Source organism: Phacochoerus africanus, chromosome 8 (assembly GCF_016906955.1).
Source record: "Phacochoerus africanus isolate WHEZ1 chromosome 8, ROS_Pafr_v1, whole genome shotgun sequence".
Taxonomy (NCBI): domain Eukaryota; kingdom Metazoa; phylum Chordata; class Mammalia; order Artiodactyla; family Suidae; genus Phacochoerus; species Phacochoerus africanus.
In genome coordinates this window covers 137,415,611-137,430,919 of record NC_062551.1, presented here as the reverse complement: position 1 = coordinate 137,430,919, position 15,309 = coordinate 137,415,611, and the positions used below count along the sequence as shown (strand labels likewise).

Sequence of the window (15,309 nt, the reverse complement as noted above, 5' to 3'; positions counted from 1 at the left end):
TTCCTTGACTATGTGTTGGTTTTCACGCACTAGATAAAACAGCTCCCTCTCTCTCTGACAGAGTGGCTCCTATAAGAGGTAAACCCTAATGTTCAGCCCAGTCCCAGCTCTTAATTGTCTCTCAAACCTTTGTGCATGTCCAAGTTGCCTTCTTTGTTCTTAGTGGCTACTAGTAGTTGGGTAGTACCAAGACCTTCAGTGTCCCAAAGGGGAGGATCTCAGTCAGCACTACATGCAAGCTGACTAGAACTTGGACCCTCAGATATCAATCAGCTCTTAAAAAAAATTGTTGGAGTATAGTTGACTTACAATGTTATACTAGTTTCAGGTACACAGCAAAGTGAATCAGTTATACATAAAACCATCTTTTAAAGTACATAAATAGACCTTTTTCAGGGAAAGATTGGTAAATGGGCATTTCTATTTGCTCTCTGTGCACTAAGTGCTGAGTGGATAGCTGGTTAAGAAGTGTTTGTTTGCTACAGTTATGTGGAACCAATAAATACAAACCTATCCCTTAAGTCAGACCCCTAAAAATTGGAGTCCAAATTTTTTACTCCTTAGAGATAAGCTAGGATTTGGGCATTTCCTCCCAACTTCATGGCACAGTGCCAAGAGTGGGCTTTATGGTAAAATTGTGTTTCATTCTTTCTTACTCACTTTTTATTTTATTTTATAGCCACACTTGTGGCATATGGAAGTTCCCAGGTCAGGGACTGAATCCAAACCACAACTGCAACCTATGCTACAGCTGTGGCAATGCTGGATACTATAACCCACTTTACCAGGCCCAGGATCGAACCTGTGTCTCCACAACAACCCAAGTTACTGCAATTGGATTCTTAACCCACTGTGATGCAGCAGGAACTCCCTTTCCTACTCATTTTGATTTGGGTATTTCCTTGTTCACCTGATATGTAGGAGTCATTCAGCTAGTTTCTGGATCGCTTTCAAAGGGAATTGCTCCGTGTATAACTCCAGATTCAGTATATCCACGTGAGGAGGTGAGTTCAGTAACCTCCTATGTTGCCATCTTGGACTGGGATTCTCTCTGAAGTTCATGGATTTCTTGACTTTAGCCTTTAAGACGGAGAAATCCTTGAATAAAACTTTGTCTTGTTTCCTAGAATATTTCAGTGTTTTTCACAGTGACTGGCCCTTTGGATACCTTATGAATTATGTAGTTTTGAATATGAAAGTGCTTTTTAAAAAGAAAGAACAAGCAAGTTTCACCCTAATTATTATTCCTTCATTTAATTTTTGTATTATTACCATAGAATGAAGGTTGTATCCAATGTCCAGAGGTCAATGATAGAAGGAAGTAAACTCAGGATTTGATTCCAAAGTATATATTTTTCAACAAAATGTTTTGTCTTTTTTCTTTCAAAGGGCTTTGAAAAGTAAATTAACCCATTGCCTCAGCTTACATACTTTTAAGACTTTTATTTTGGAAAATTTGGAGGGAATATAAAAGTACCACAAATTTTTAGTAGAAACTTGTAATGCACATTAATGTATAAATAAAAAACATTACTCATAATTCTATTTTATGATAACTTCCATTAATTCTTTTCCAAAGTAAAAAGTTTAATATTTTCCCACCTACATGCTTATTGTGAACAATTAAAACAATTCAAGAAGGTAAAAACAAATAGCAAGAATAGTCCTTTAAAATGTAAAGTGGATTGTGTCATCCTCTTACTGAACACGTTTCCATGGCCTTCTTGCACTTATAAATAATCCAAATACTTTAAAGGGACTATTGGATGACAAATCTGACTCTTATCTGTTTCTCAGACATCTGCTCATTCCACTTCCCTCTTTGTTTTCTTGTTTTCTGCATTTAAACATTCTGGGCTTCTTTACATTCCTAGAGGATCATAGGTTCATTCCTTCCTTAGGACTTTAGCACTTGCCTCTGGCTTTAAAGATCTTACTCAGGTTTTTGGAAGACTGGCTTCTACCTAGTCTTCATATTTCACTTTAAAAGTCATCTCCTCATGAAAGTCCTAACCTCCTTTCTGCAAACATGAGGCAGCTCACTGTATACTTATCATTCTATATGGGGCCACCAGTTTTGCTTTTTCCTTTTTAGCATTTATCACAATTTGAAATGATCTTGTTTGTTTACAATCTTTATTGAAATTTCCCTCTACATGAATATAATCTTCATGAGTGCATATAGCTTGTCTATTTGTCTGCAGTATAAACTCAGCTTTATTTTATTTTATTTATTTATTTATTTATTTATTTTCCCACTGTACAGCAAGGGGATCAAGTTATCCTTACATGTATACATTACAATTACATTTTTTTCCGCACCCTTTGTTCTGTTGCAACATGAGTATCTAGACATAGTTCTCAATACTACTCAGCAGGACCTCCTTGTAAATCTATTCTAAGCTGTGTCTGATAAGCCCAAGCTCCCGACCCCTCCCACTCCCTTCCTCTCCATCAGGCAGCCACAAGTCTTTTTCTCCAAGTCCATGATTTTCTTTTCTGAGGAGATGTTCATTTGTGCTGGATATTAGATTCCAGTTATAAGTGATATCATATGGTATTTTTCTTTTGCTTTCTGACTTACTTCACTCAAGATGAGAGTCTCTAGTTCCATCCATGTCACTGCACATGGCATTATGTCATTCTTTTTTATGGCTGAGTGGTATTCCATTGTGTATATATACCACATCTTCCGAATCCAATCATCTGTCGATGGACATTTGGGTTGTTTCCATGTCTTGGCTATTGTGAATAGTGCTGCAGTGAACATGCGGGTGCATGTGTCTCTTTTAAGTAGAGTTTTGTCCGGATAGATGCCCAAGAGTGGGATTTGCGGGGTCATATGGAAGTTCTATGTATAGATTTCTAAGGTATCTCCAAACTGTTCTCCATAGTGGCTGTACCAGTTTACATTCCCACCAACAGTTCAGGAGGGTTCCCTTTTCTCCACAGCCCCTCCAGCACTTGTTATTTGTGGACTTATTAATGATGGCCAGTCTGACTGGTGTGAAGTGATATCTCATGGTAGTTTTGATTTGCGTTTCTCTTATAACCAGCGATGTTGAGCATTTTCTCATGTGTTTGCTGGCCATCTGTATATCTTCTTTGGAGAACAGTCTGTTCAGGTCTTTTGCCCATTTTTCCATTGATTGATTGGCTTTTTGGCTGTTGGGTTGTATAAGTTGCTTCTATATTCTAGAGATTAAGCCCTTGTCGGTTGCATCATTTGAAACTATTTTCTCCCATTCTGTAAGTTGTCTTTTTGTTTTCTTTTGGGTTTCCTTTGCTGTGCAAAAGCTTTTCAGTTTGATGAGGTCCCATGGGTTTATTTTTGCTCTAATCTCTATTGCTTTGGGAGACTGACCTGAGAAAATACTCATGATGTTAATGTCAGAGAGTGTTTTGCCTATGTTTTCTTCTAGGAGTTTGATGGTGTCCTGTCGTGTATTTAAGTCTTTCAGCCATTTGGAGTTTATTTTGGTGCATGGTGTGAGGGTGTGTTCTAGTTTCATTGCTTTGCATGCAGCTGTCCAGGTTTCCCAGCAATGCTTGCTGAATAGACTTTCTTTTTCCCATTTGATGTTCTTGCCTCCCTTGTCAAAGATTAATTGACCATAGGTGTCAGGGTTTATTTCTGGGTTCTCTATTCTGTTCCATTGGTCTGTCTGTCTGTTTTGATACCAGTACCACACTGTTTGGATGACTGTGGCTTTGTAGTATTTCTTGAAGTCTGGGAGAGTTATGCCTCCTGCTTGGTTTTTGTTTCTCAGGATTGCTTTGGCGATTCTGGGTCTTTTGTGGTTCCATATAAATGTTTGGATTGTTTGTTCTACTTCTGTGAAGAATGTCCTGGGTAATTTGATAGGGATTGCATTGAATCTGTAGATTGCTTTGGGTAGTATGGCCATTTTTACAATATTGATTTTCCCAATCCAGGAACATGGACTATCTTTCCATTTCTTTACATCTTCTTTGATTTCTTTGATGAACGTTTTATAGTTCTCGGCATATAGGTCCTTGACCTCCTTGGTCAGGTGTATTCCGAGGTATTTGATTTTGTGAGGTGCAATTTTAAAAGGTATTATATTTTTGTATTCCTTTTCTAATATTTCATTGCTGGAATACAGAAATGCAACTGACTTCTGAATGTTAATCTTATATCCTGCTACTTTGCTGAATTTATGAATCAGTTCAAGTAGTTTTGGGGTTGAGTCCTTAGGGTTTTCTATGTATAGCATCATGTCATCTGCATACAGTGACAGTTTTAGAAGATATAACAATTTTAACTATCTATGCATTCAACATAGGTTCACCACAATATATAAGGCAACCACTAAAAACCTTAAAAGGAGAAATCGACAATAACACAATCATAGTGGGGGACTTGAACACCCCACTTATAGCAATGGACAGATCAACCAGGCAGAAAATCAGTGAGGAAACACAGGCCCTGAATGACACACTAAACCAGATGGACTTAATAGATATTTATAGGACATTCCCTCCAAAAGCAACAGAATACACATTCTTCTCAAGTGCACATGGAACATTCTCTAAGATTGATCACATCCTGGGCTACAAATCCAACCTTGGAATCTAAGAAAATTGAAATCATATAAAGCATATTTTCCAACCACAACACTATGTGACTGGAAATCATCAAGAAAAAAACTGCAAAAAACACAAACACGTGGTGACTAAACTACGGGCTACTAAACAACAAATAGATCACTGAAGAAATCAAAGAGGAAATTAAAAAATACCTAGAAGCAAACGACAACGAAGATATGACACTCTAAAACCTATGAGATGCAGCAAAAGCCATTCTAAGAGGAAAGCTTATAGCAAAACAAGCCCACCTCAGGAAACAAGAAAAAGCTCAAATAAACAAGCTAACTGTACATCTAAAGCAGTTCAAGAGAGAAGAACAGACAAGACCTAAAGTTAGTGGAAGGAAAGAAATCATAAAAATCAGAGCGGAAATCAACGAAATAGAAATGAAGAAAACCATAGAAAAGATCAATGAAACGAAAAGCTGCTTCTTTGAAAAGATCAACAAAATTGACAAACCCTTAGCCAGGCTTATCAAAAAAAAAAAAAAAGAGAGGACTCAAATCAATAAAATTAGAAATGAAAAATGAGAAGTAACAACAGACATCACAGAAATACAAAGGATCATAATAGATTACTATATGCAAAAAGAATATATGAATTTGATACTTGATAAAATGTGCTAAATGTTATCATATTTCACTACCACAAGTAGAAAATAATGATGTTTTTTCCCTCACTTGTCAATTCTAGAAATTTTAACCTATTTAACTTGTTTGATAATTTAATAAGCTAAAGTAATATTTCTATTAATTTGCATTTCTTTTTTTAACTGTAGTTTAACAGTACTTTCTATTATTATTGATCACCATATCATGTTATTTCCTGTTTATTACTTCTGTTATTTCAATTTCTATATTGAATTATCATCTTTTCCTTTTTTATGTTTGAAAAAGCCGTTCATAAAAGAAAGCTATTGACCCATTGTCAGGTATATATGTTGCAAAAATTTCTTTTCCCTGAATTGCCACTTGTATTTTAACTTTGTATGCAGCGGGCTAAAGTGGGTTTACTTTGTATGATAATGTACTTAAAAATTTATATTATGTTTTCCAGCTTTGGCATCACATTTAGAAAAAGCTTCTTTACCCTATTATTCTATAAACATACCGCTGCATTTTCTTATGTTACTTTCTTGGTTGTATAGTTTCTATATTAAAGTCTTCCATGTGTCAGTAGTTGTTTTGGTATAAGGAATGAGATAAATGTCCAATTTTATATTATGAATAGCATTTCAGTTAACTCAATACCACTTTTTTAATAATCTATTTTTGCTACTGACTTGAAATATCTGTAATCGTATATACTTCTTTTTGCCTGGTCCTATGATAATTCCACATTGTTTTAATGATTTAAATTTGATATTTTCATAAACATTTTCATACTGTTAAAATCTCTCAAAATCAAAGAAACTTGTTAATTCAAATTAATATATTTATATAAGAATAAAACAGGAGGTTCCCGTCATGGTGCAGCAGTTAACAAACCCAACTAGCCTCCATGAGTATGTGGGTTCAATCCCTGGCCTTGCTCTTTGGGTTAAGGATCTGGCATTGCTGTGAGATGTGGTGTAAGTTGCAGATGTGCCTTGGATCCCACTTTGCTGTGGCCCTGATGTAGGCCGGCAGCTATAGCTCCCATTGGACCACTAGCCTGGGCACCTTCATATGCCATGGGTGAGGCCCTAAAAAGACAAAAAATAAAAAAATAAAACAATTGAGAGGTTCAAAAAAATATATATTTGAATAGCATAGTGGTCCATAAACAAATACATAAATTTATCAAATGATAATTGTGGTATCAGAAATCAGAGAGTAAAAAGAGCGTATTTTTCAACAAACAATTCTGAGATTATCAGCTCTGTAATTAGAAAAAGGAAAGTTTGTTTCCTATTTCATTCCATACTCAAAAATAAATTCCAAGTGCATTAAAAATTTAAATATAAAAAAGGAAACCATAGACATAGTAAAGAAATATAGGTAAATATTATTTTCAGGAGGAGGAAGGCAATTATAATCATGATACAAAACTGAGAAACTATAAAGGAAAATTAACATGATCAACTTTTAAAAATATAAGCAGATTTTTAATGGATTCTCTATATTTCATTAAACACATGGCCATAATTTACTACCATTCATATATTTTTATACATCTGTACAGTTTCCAATATATTGTTATTATAAATAATACTATAAAGAACATATCTGTGTTACACTAAGATTGTCTTTGAGTGGTCTTTATGTACTGAAATTTGCAGTATCTCATTTTTGTTGGCAATAATTGGGTCATTGGCTTAGGTCTGGGAAACAATGTTACAGAGGGTCTTTGAAAAATAGCCTGTTTTAAAGACCTAGAGATTTAGAGGTTTGTAAGATCTTTTCACCACCCGGTGTGAAGGTTTTGTTGTCTAGAATTTTTTGAGTTACTGAGGTTAAGAATTACCAACCCAGCTCAGAATTTAGTGTAGTTGTCTCTAACAGGTAATGAGGACCTTTTGCAGGCATCAATTTACCTGCCATAAACTCAACCTGACATTAAAAGGATTTACACCACCCTCTGCCCAAATTTCTGGTTCCTCTTGATAGTTTTTACTAACTCTACTCTATGTATTTTGCCGTATCTTTCCTAAATCTGTTTTTTAATCTGTTTATCTCTTAGAATAATAAGCTCTACAGTTATGGGTGGGCAACGCAGGGACACAATGGAAATATTCTGAGCCTTGTTTTTTGCTGTTCTTGGTGGTAGAGAGGGCTGTTGTTGCTTTGGGTTTTTTTTAACCCTTTCAAAAGCCAATTTTATAGAAACTGAATTGGTTATATAGAACCGGGAGACTGAGTAAAAACTCAAGTATGACCAGAAAAGAAATGTGCCAGTGAGAGAGAGAAGTTTCTAAAAATGCGACATTTATGTTTTTGTTTTGTTATAGTGAAGAAATAGAAAACTCGCTTTCAGAAATGAAAACTTCAGTTATGATTAACATTAGACAGGAATTTGATGGAACATTCTCCCTAGTTTGCTTCAGCTACTTGGGTCATTGTCAGCCACAGGCTAGTTGCCTTGAAAAGCCCACCCGCCACTCATTGAGGATTTTACAGTGTGCCCCTCACTTTGAAAGGTGGAGTGACTTACCAGTAGGCACTGTGGCAAAAAACAATTCTAACTGTATCTCGTTTTTTAGTGCCTACTCAGAACTCAGTCTTCCAATATCCCATTTCATAAGGCATTTGAAACTATGGCTTCTGATAAAATCACCAGTCCAGTTCATCCATTGTAATAATATTTGCACTAAGCAGAGCCTTTGTGCATTCTAATATATGCTATATGACAATGATGTCTTAAGTTTTATAGTATGACACATCCCACTGTCTTTGGGAAAAAGATGAAGGAAGTCCTATTTATGAATTTCAACCTTCTTATGAAGTCTGCTAGAATTAATGCAAAAGTAATTCATAGGTTCCAGCTTAGACCATAAAATCAGACAAAAAAGTGGCCATACTCACTCATTGGGGGTGTCCTTCTGGCCACAAAAGTGGCCCTGGCTGTCTGTAGGATAGGCCACTCTCCTGGGGTCACCATTGACCCAGGCTGCAGGAATAAGAAAATACAAAAAAATCAGCAACAGCTGTCTAAAGGCAGCCTGATTTGAGAAATTAGAATGCACCACTGCAACACACCAACCTCTCCCCTCGGTCACAAAAGATTATTGAATTTCTTCAAAGAGTAATTTCTTAATGAAAAGTAAAATAAAATATGGATGAATCAGTCAGAAAACACATTTCTTATTCTCTCAGGATTCATCTGGGTTGTAGCCAAAATATGAGGTAATGCACTTAGAAAATGACATTTATTAAAATATGAATTAGAGAGCACACTACAAATGCTTGATTGGCAAGAAGTTACTTTTTCTAGTCCTCCAAACTAAGTGACTTCATAGTAGAGCTAATAAAATTTATAGTAAATATAATGATGTAATTCTTTTGAGTTACACATAAGTGAAAACCATTTAAAAATTCCAAAGAATAAAACTATAATGCCCAATTCATATCGGCTAGTTCTTTATGATTTCATGTGACACTGTAAAGGCAAACAGCAGCCACTTCAGAAGTGACACATAATAAAAATTCACTATACATTTTGTCTGATAATCTCAAAGTTGCCTCTGAATATCAAGTATTTTCAAACTTCATGAAATTGAAGATTTGATTCTGTTTTCTCTAATGATGATGAACAGGCTCTATCCTATGCATGCTCATCACCTTTATTTTCCAAGAATTATAAACTTGACAGCTAGACCAGAAAACTACACATGTTACACGCATTAGATATATTGGGCAACACCCCGTAATTCTAACTGAGTATTTCTAATGTCTCTAATTTGATTAATGCAGTTCCTAAACATCTGGGAAATGCTCCGGTCACCTTAATGCTTGTCTCTGCATATGGAAAACATATCTCTTTGTCCTTTGCTTCCTTTTAACATTTTCCCAGCTATCTCCTTACCCACATTTAATGGATTTGACAGTTCATGCTACAATTCAATCACTCTTATGTGTGTGACCCATGTGACTAGGAAAGATAAAAAATAAATCAATTCTGAATGAGAATTTTAATATGGGAAAGAAATTTTTCTCAATAACTTTTTTCATCCATCCAGGCCTTTCCTTTTAGTATCTAAGTACCCAAAAAAGTCTCCTTTGTCTGATTCTTTCTCCAATGTCATAGAGGCTAAATCATTTTCATCTTCTAATACCATCTTATAAAATCTGACTCATTCGGGCAGTTCTCTGCTGCCATATCCTCCCATTTTTACTTCCCAGAATAAAGAAAGTGGACTATAAATAAGAATTTAAATGATGTCTAAGTGTTCAATGTACAATATCTGCAGACACTATTTTATTAAATGCTGTTTTTATATCTTAGTTTGTGAGATCCCTAAGCGATCTAATTTTACCTGACTCTATATTCTGTTAGTATGTTACTTTTAAATTTATTACCAAGTGTTTTAATCCTTTTCTATACAATTAATTCAAAACAGGCAGATAAAGAAGCATTTGGATTGCTAAATTTGCTACTTAATATTTTTACAACCCTGAACAGGTGGCTTACATGTTTTAGTCTTGATTTTCTAATTTGTTAATAAAAATGGGTATAATAATGTCCAGCCCCAAAGAATGTTAAAAATATGAAAGAAAATAATGACAGCAGAATCGCTAATGTGGTGTTTAGCATATAGACTCAGTAATGTTAGTTTCCGACTTATTGCAAACTGAGACAAGACATTGATGCATGTAGTTAATTTGGGAAGTGATTCCAAGAAGCTCAAATGGGAGTAAAGAGCGAATGGGAAAGAAGCAAAGCCAATAAAGGGCAGGTTAACAAGGGGATACTGTGGTGGCAGAGGTGCCCCCAGGCTGCTGGCGGCCTTCTGAAGAACCATGTAGAACATCTGCCTAGTCCCCATGTCAGTGGGCATGGTAAAACTATCTACCATAGCTTCAAGCAAATAAGCAGACCTGGAAGGACTGAGGGGATGGGAGATGGGGCAGCATTAGCACCTGTTTTCATGTTCTTTCCCGTTTTTCATCATCAATCATTCCATTAAAAATTTACTAAATGACTGCATATGTCCTGTACTAGAAGTCAATGCTAAAATAGTTTATGTCAGTGTTCTCAAGAAACACACGAAAAGGAAAGAAGAGGGAGTTCTTGTTGTGGCTCAAAGAGTTAAGCACCTGATAATGTCTGTGAGAATGCAAGTTCAATCCCTGGCCTAGCTCAGTGGGTTAAAGATCCAGCATTGCTGCAAGCTGTGGTGTAGATCGCAAATGCGGCTTGGATCTGGCTTTTCTGTGACTGTGGCACAGGCTGGCAGCTGTAGCTCCGATTTGACCCCTAGCATGGGAACATCCATATGCCATGGGTACAGCCCTAAAAAAAAAAAAAAAAAAAAGGAAAGAATAGTTTGTAGAAGCCTTGGAGAAGAAGTAGGACCTGAGAAAGACTGGAAAATTACTAGGATTTGAGAAGGAATTGGGACAGTGACCAGGAGTAAGGAAGGAATTATAGATTGAGGAAACAGCATAATAAGTAAGGGTGTCAATGTATGAATTGCTTACAATGTGTCAAGCACATTGTGCTAAATGTATTATATTACTTTATCGTTGGAGTCTCACAATAACTCCTATGAAATAGATATTATTCTCACCTCAGATATTACTTGCAGCTCAGAGTTTTGTTTATGTCTCAAGATGATATAAACAGGGTTTGAATTTAGGTGGGTTGTTCTCTAGAGCCCATGCTTTAAACATTAGATTATAGTCTCTATAATGCTGCCTGCTAAAGGATTGATCAGGAACGAGCTTGTTAATAGTGGGAAACAGCAAGGCTGTCAGCTAAATGAGGATCAGCAGTGTGTTAAACATATGGTAGGAAAGGAGATAACGACACAGGTGATCTTGGAGCCTTTGCCACCTGTAAAGAAAAGCTTTGTACTTGTCAGGAAAAGGAGAGTGTCCAGTTGACAGGGATCTGATGCTTAGGGACAAAGGAGAGGAAGTAAAGATGGAAGTGTCAAGAGAAAAATTCTCCTTTTGATTTGGGAGTTTTGAATTATGGTAGGTTGCTGCATTCACTAAGCTGAAGCTACACCTCTCCACATAGCCTGTGGCACAGAAATTTTGCTGCAAATGACCTGTGTTTGAGTTGGAACATCAAGTCTTTGAGCTAAAAGCTGCATAGACCAGTTCAACCAAGTCACCTCAGTCAAGGGCATCTAGTTTTATCTTCCCCACTAAGTCCACATCTCTGGAGGAATATGGCAAGAAAAAAAAAGAGGAGGAAAAGGAAATATGCAGTAGCAGTCATTTTGTCTGTTAGTAAAGTAAGAGGCTTCTTGCATTTTACTCCCATTCTTGGAATTTCTCCATTCTTGGAACATCTGGAACTGTGCTATCCATCATGGTAGCCACTAGCAATATACGTTTACTATGCCTGTAAATGTGATTTATTTGAATTGAGACACACTATAACTGCAAAATACACATCAGGGTTTAAAGACGGTATGAAGAACAAAAAGTGTAAATATTTCATTAATACTTTTTATATTGATTATATTCAAAATGATAATATTTGGTTATGGCTAAATTATCATAACTAAATTACCTGTTTCTTTTTACCCCCTTAAATGTAGCTATTAGAAAATTTAACATTACACATGTGACATATTATGCTTCTCTTGAAAAAACCTATTCTAGAATATTTCCCCATAAATGTAAGAGCTTCGCATATACACCATCATAACAAATTTCACCTGTTTCCTCTTATTCCCTTAAATGTAACTATTAGGAAATTTAACATTACTCATGTGACTTACATTATGCTTCTCCTGAAGAGATCTGTTCTAGAATATGTCCCCACGAATGTAAGGGCTTCTCATATAAGGTAATTATGTTAAGTGCCACAGCATCATGGGTTTGCATGTCAGTCCTTCTTAACCCCATCATACCCAACACATCCTTTTTATAGCAAATATACAACAATGCTCTATTTCTATAAATCTTGAAATAATATTTACAGACACCATAACTCACCCACTGCACACAATTTCTTTAAAAAACATGTTCTAACTATAATATAAATTAAAAATAAGAAAATAATTTAAAATAGTATGCATATCAATATGCAAATATTCACATATGACTAAACTAGAAGACAGTGAAATAGGTACTTGCACCTATAGATAGAATCACTGAATGCAACAGTTATAACTGCAGGGGGATTCAGGTGTATTGTGTAGGAGACTCACATACTATAAGTGGTGTTGTCAATGATATGATTTTATTAAATGAACAAATTTTATTAAATTCCAACCAAAAAGATATAATCTTCCCTCAAATTCCCTTGGTAGTTATTAAAACCATGCAAAAATAAAAATGTGTAATTTTATAACAGAAGTTCTACATTGAAACATTTAAAAGCAAACTGTCACCTATATGAATGGGACATGGGAAAGTTAGGTAGGAAGAGGGGCAATTCTTGGTTGAACAGAACTGTCCCAGATATTGCTAGATATCTATCTTCCCTCGCTCCCACACATCATATCCACCCACCAAAAGACATTGTGACAATCAAAAAGTCAAATCAAATTTTGAAAAAGACCCCCGTGCAGTGGTAATGCTTCAGGTGAGAGCCACTGATTTAGGTGTTTATTCACTCTTAAAAATCTCAAAAAATATATAGATTTCATGTTTTTTCCCCCAGATTTGTTGAGGGGATAAACTATCATCAAATTCTTTCTTATAATTTAACTACGTGTACTTCTAAAAATTCACTATTTTATTTTTTACTTTCCACATATAAGTGATATACAGTATTTATCTTCCTCTACTGACTTATTTCACTAAGCATAATGCCCTCCAAGCCCATCCAAGCTGTTGCAAATTGCAAAATTTCATTCTTTTTTTAATGGCTTAGGAATATTCTTATGTGTATGTGTGTACACACACATCTTTTTTAGCCATTCATCTGTTGATGGAACTTAGGTTGCTTCCATGTGTTGGATATTGTAAATAATGCTGCTAGGAACATTGCAGTACATGTATCTTTTCAAATTAGTATTTTTGTTTCTTTTGGCTATATACCTAGGAGTCAAATTGCTGGGTCATATGGTAGTTCTATTTTTTGTTTTTTGAGAAACCACCATACTGTTTTCCACTCTCGTTGCACCAAATTACATTCCCTTCAACAGTGTACAGGGATTCCCTCTCTTTCAGATCCTCATCAACATTTGTTATGTGTGTTCTTTTTGATGACAGTCATTCTGACAGGTATGAGGTGATATCTAGTTGTAGTTTTAATTTGCATTTCTCTCATGATTAATGATGTTGAGCATCTTTTCATATGCCTTTTAGTCATCTGTATGTATTCTTTATAAAAATGTCCATTTTAGAATTTATTGCTTGATGTAAACTATTCCTTAGAAGAGGAGACAAGATGGCAGAGCAGAAGGACATGAGCACAGCTCCTCTCATGAAAACACCAAAATCACACCTAACAGATGAACATCCATTGACAAAAAAGACTGAAACCTACCAAAAAAGATATACAAAGACAAATAAGAAGCCACAACAAGAAGGTAGGAGGCACATTTGTGGTAAAATCAAATCTCATACTCACTGAGTGGGTGACCCACGAATTGTTAAATAATTATATCAGAGAAAATCTCCCACAGGAGTAAGAGTTCTGAGCTCCACATCAGGTTTCCCAGCCTCAGGACTGGCATCAGGAGAAGGAACCCCCAGAACATTTGGCTTTGAAGGCCAGCAAGGCTTGAATGAAGGAGTTCCATAAGATGAGGAAACAGAGAATCCACTCTTGGAGTGCACACACAAGGTTACACTAGGACCAGGAAAAAAGCAATGACTCTATGGAAGTCTGGGCCCAACCTACATGAAAGTCTTGGAGGGTCACCCAGGGAGGTGGAGGTCAGTTGTAGCTCACTGTGGGGGCAAGCACACTGGTTGTAGAGGCCTCAGGGAATGCTTATTGGCATGATCTCTCCCAAGGATGCCATTTTGGCACTGAGACGTGGCCCCACCCAAGAGCTGGCAGACTTCAATGCTGGGATACCTCAGGTCAAAAAACAAACAATGTGGGAACACAGCCCCACTTATCAGCAGACAAGCTGCATAAAGTCAATCTGAGCACAAAGCTGCCTCTAAACACACCCCTAGACACAGCCCTGCTCATTTAGAGGGACAAGACCCAGCTCTACCAGCAGTGGGCAGGCAGGCACAAGTCCTTCCCTCCAGGAAACCTGCATAAATCCCAGGACCAACCTCATCCACCAAGGGGCAGATGCCTTAAGCAAGAGGAACTACACTCCTGCAGCCTGAGGAATGGAGACTGCAAACACAGAAAATTAGACAAGATGAGAAGACAGAGAAATATGCTCCAGATGAATGAATAAGGTAAAACCCCAGAAGAATAACTAAGTGAAGTGGAGATAGGCAATCTACCTTAAAAATAATTCAGAGTAATAATAATAATAATAATAAAGATGATCCAAGATCTCAGAAAAAGAATGGAGGCACAGACTGAGAATATACAAGAAATATTTAACAAAGAGGTGACATGAAGAGATAGATGTATTCCAATGTTCATTGCAGCACTATATACAATAGTCAAGACATGGAAACAACCTAAACGTCAACAGAGGAATGGATAAAGAAGATGTGGTACATATACACAATGGAATATTACTCAGCCATTAAAAGGAAAGAAATAATGGCATTTACAGCAACATGGATGGACCTAGAAATTATCATGCTAAGTGAAATCAGTCAGACAGTGAGACACCAACATCAAATGCTATCACTTACATGTGGAATCTAAAAAAAGAACACAATGAACTTCTTTGCAGAACAGATGCTGACCCACAGACTTTGAAAAACTTGTGGTTTCCAAATGAGACAGGTTGTGGTTGGGGGATACACTGAGGGTTTGGGATGGAAATGCTATAAAATTTGGTTGTGATGATTGTTGTATAACTATAAATGTAATGAAATTCATTGAGTAATTTAAAAAAAAAAGTGGTAGGAGATTTAAAAACAAACAGAAAAACAATAAAATAACTGAAAATGAAAAATATACTAGAAGGAATAAATAACAGAATAAATGAGGTAGAAGAATGAATAA

General features: G+C 36.1%; 1 protein-coding gene across 3 annotated transcripts in view; it reads right to left on the bottom strand.

The window, feature by feature from the left end:
• Positions 1–15,309, bottom strand: part of SLC44A5 (solute carrier family 44 member 5) — a 414,665-nt gene that overhangs the window by 71,898 nt on the left and 327,458 nt on the right. For all 3 annotated transcript variants that reach the window (XM_047788626.1, XM_047788628.1, XM_047788627.1), the window contains exon 5: positions 8,115–8,199. In XM_047788626.1, coding sequence (XP_047644582.1) covers positions 8,115–8,199 — 85 coding nt within the window. The remainder of the gene's footprint in view (positions 1–8,114; positions 8,200–15,309) is intronic.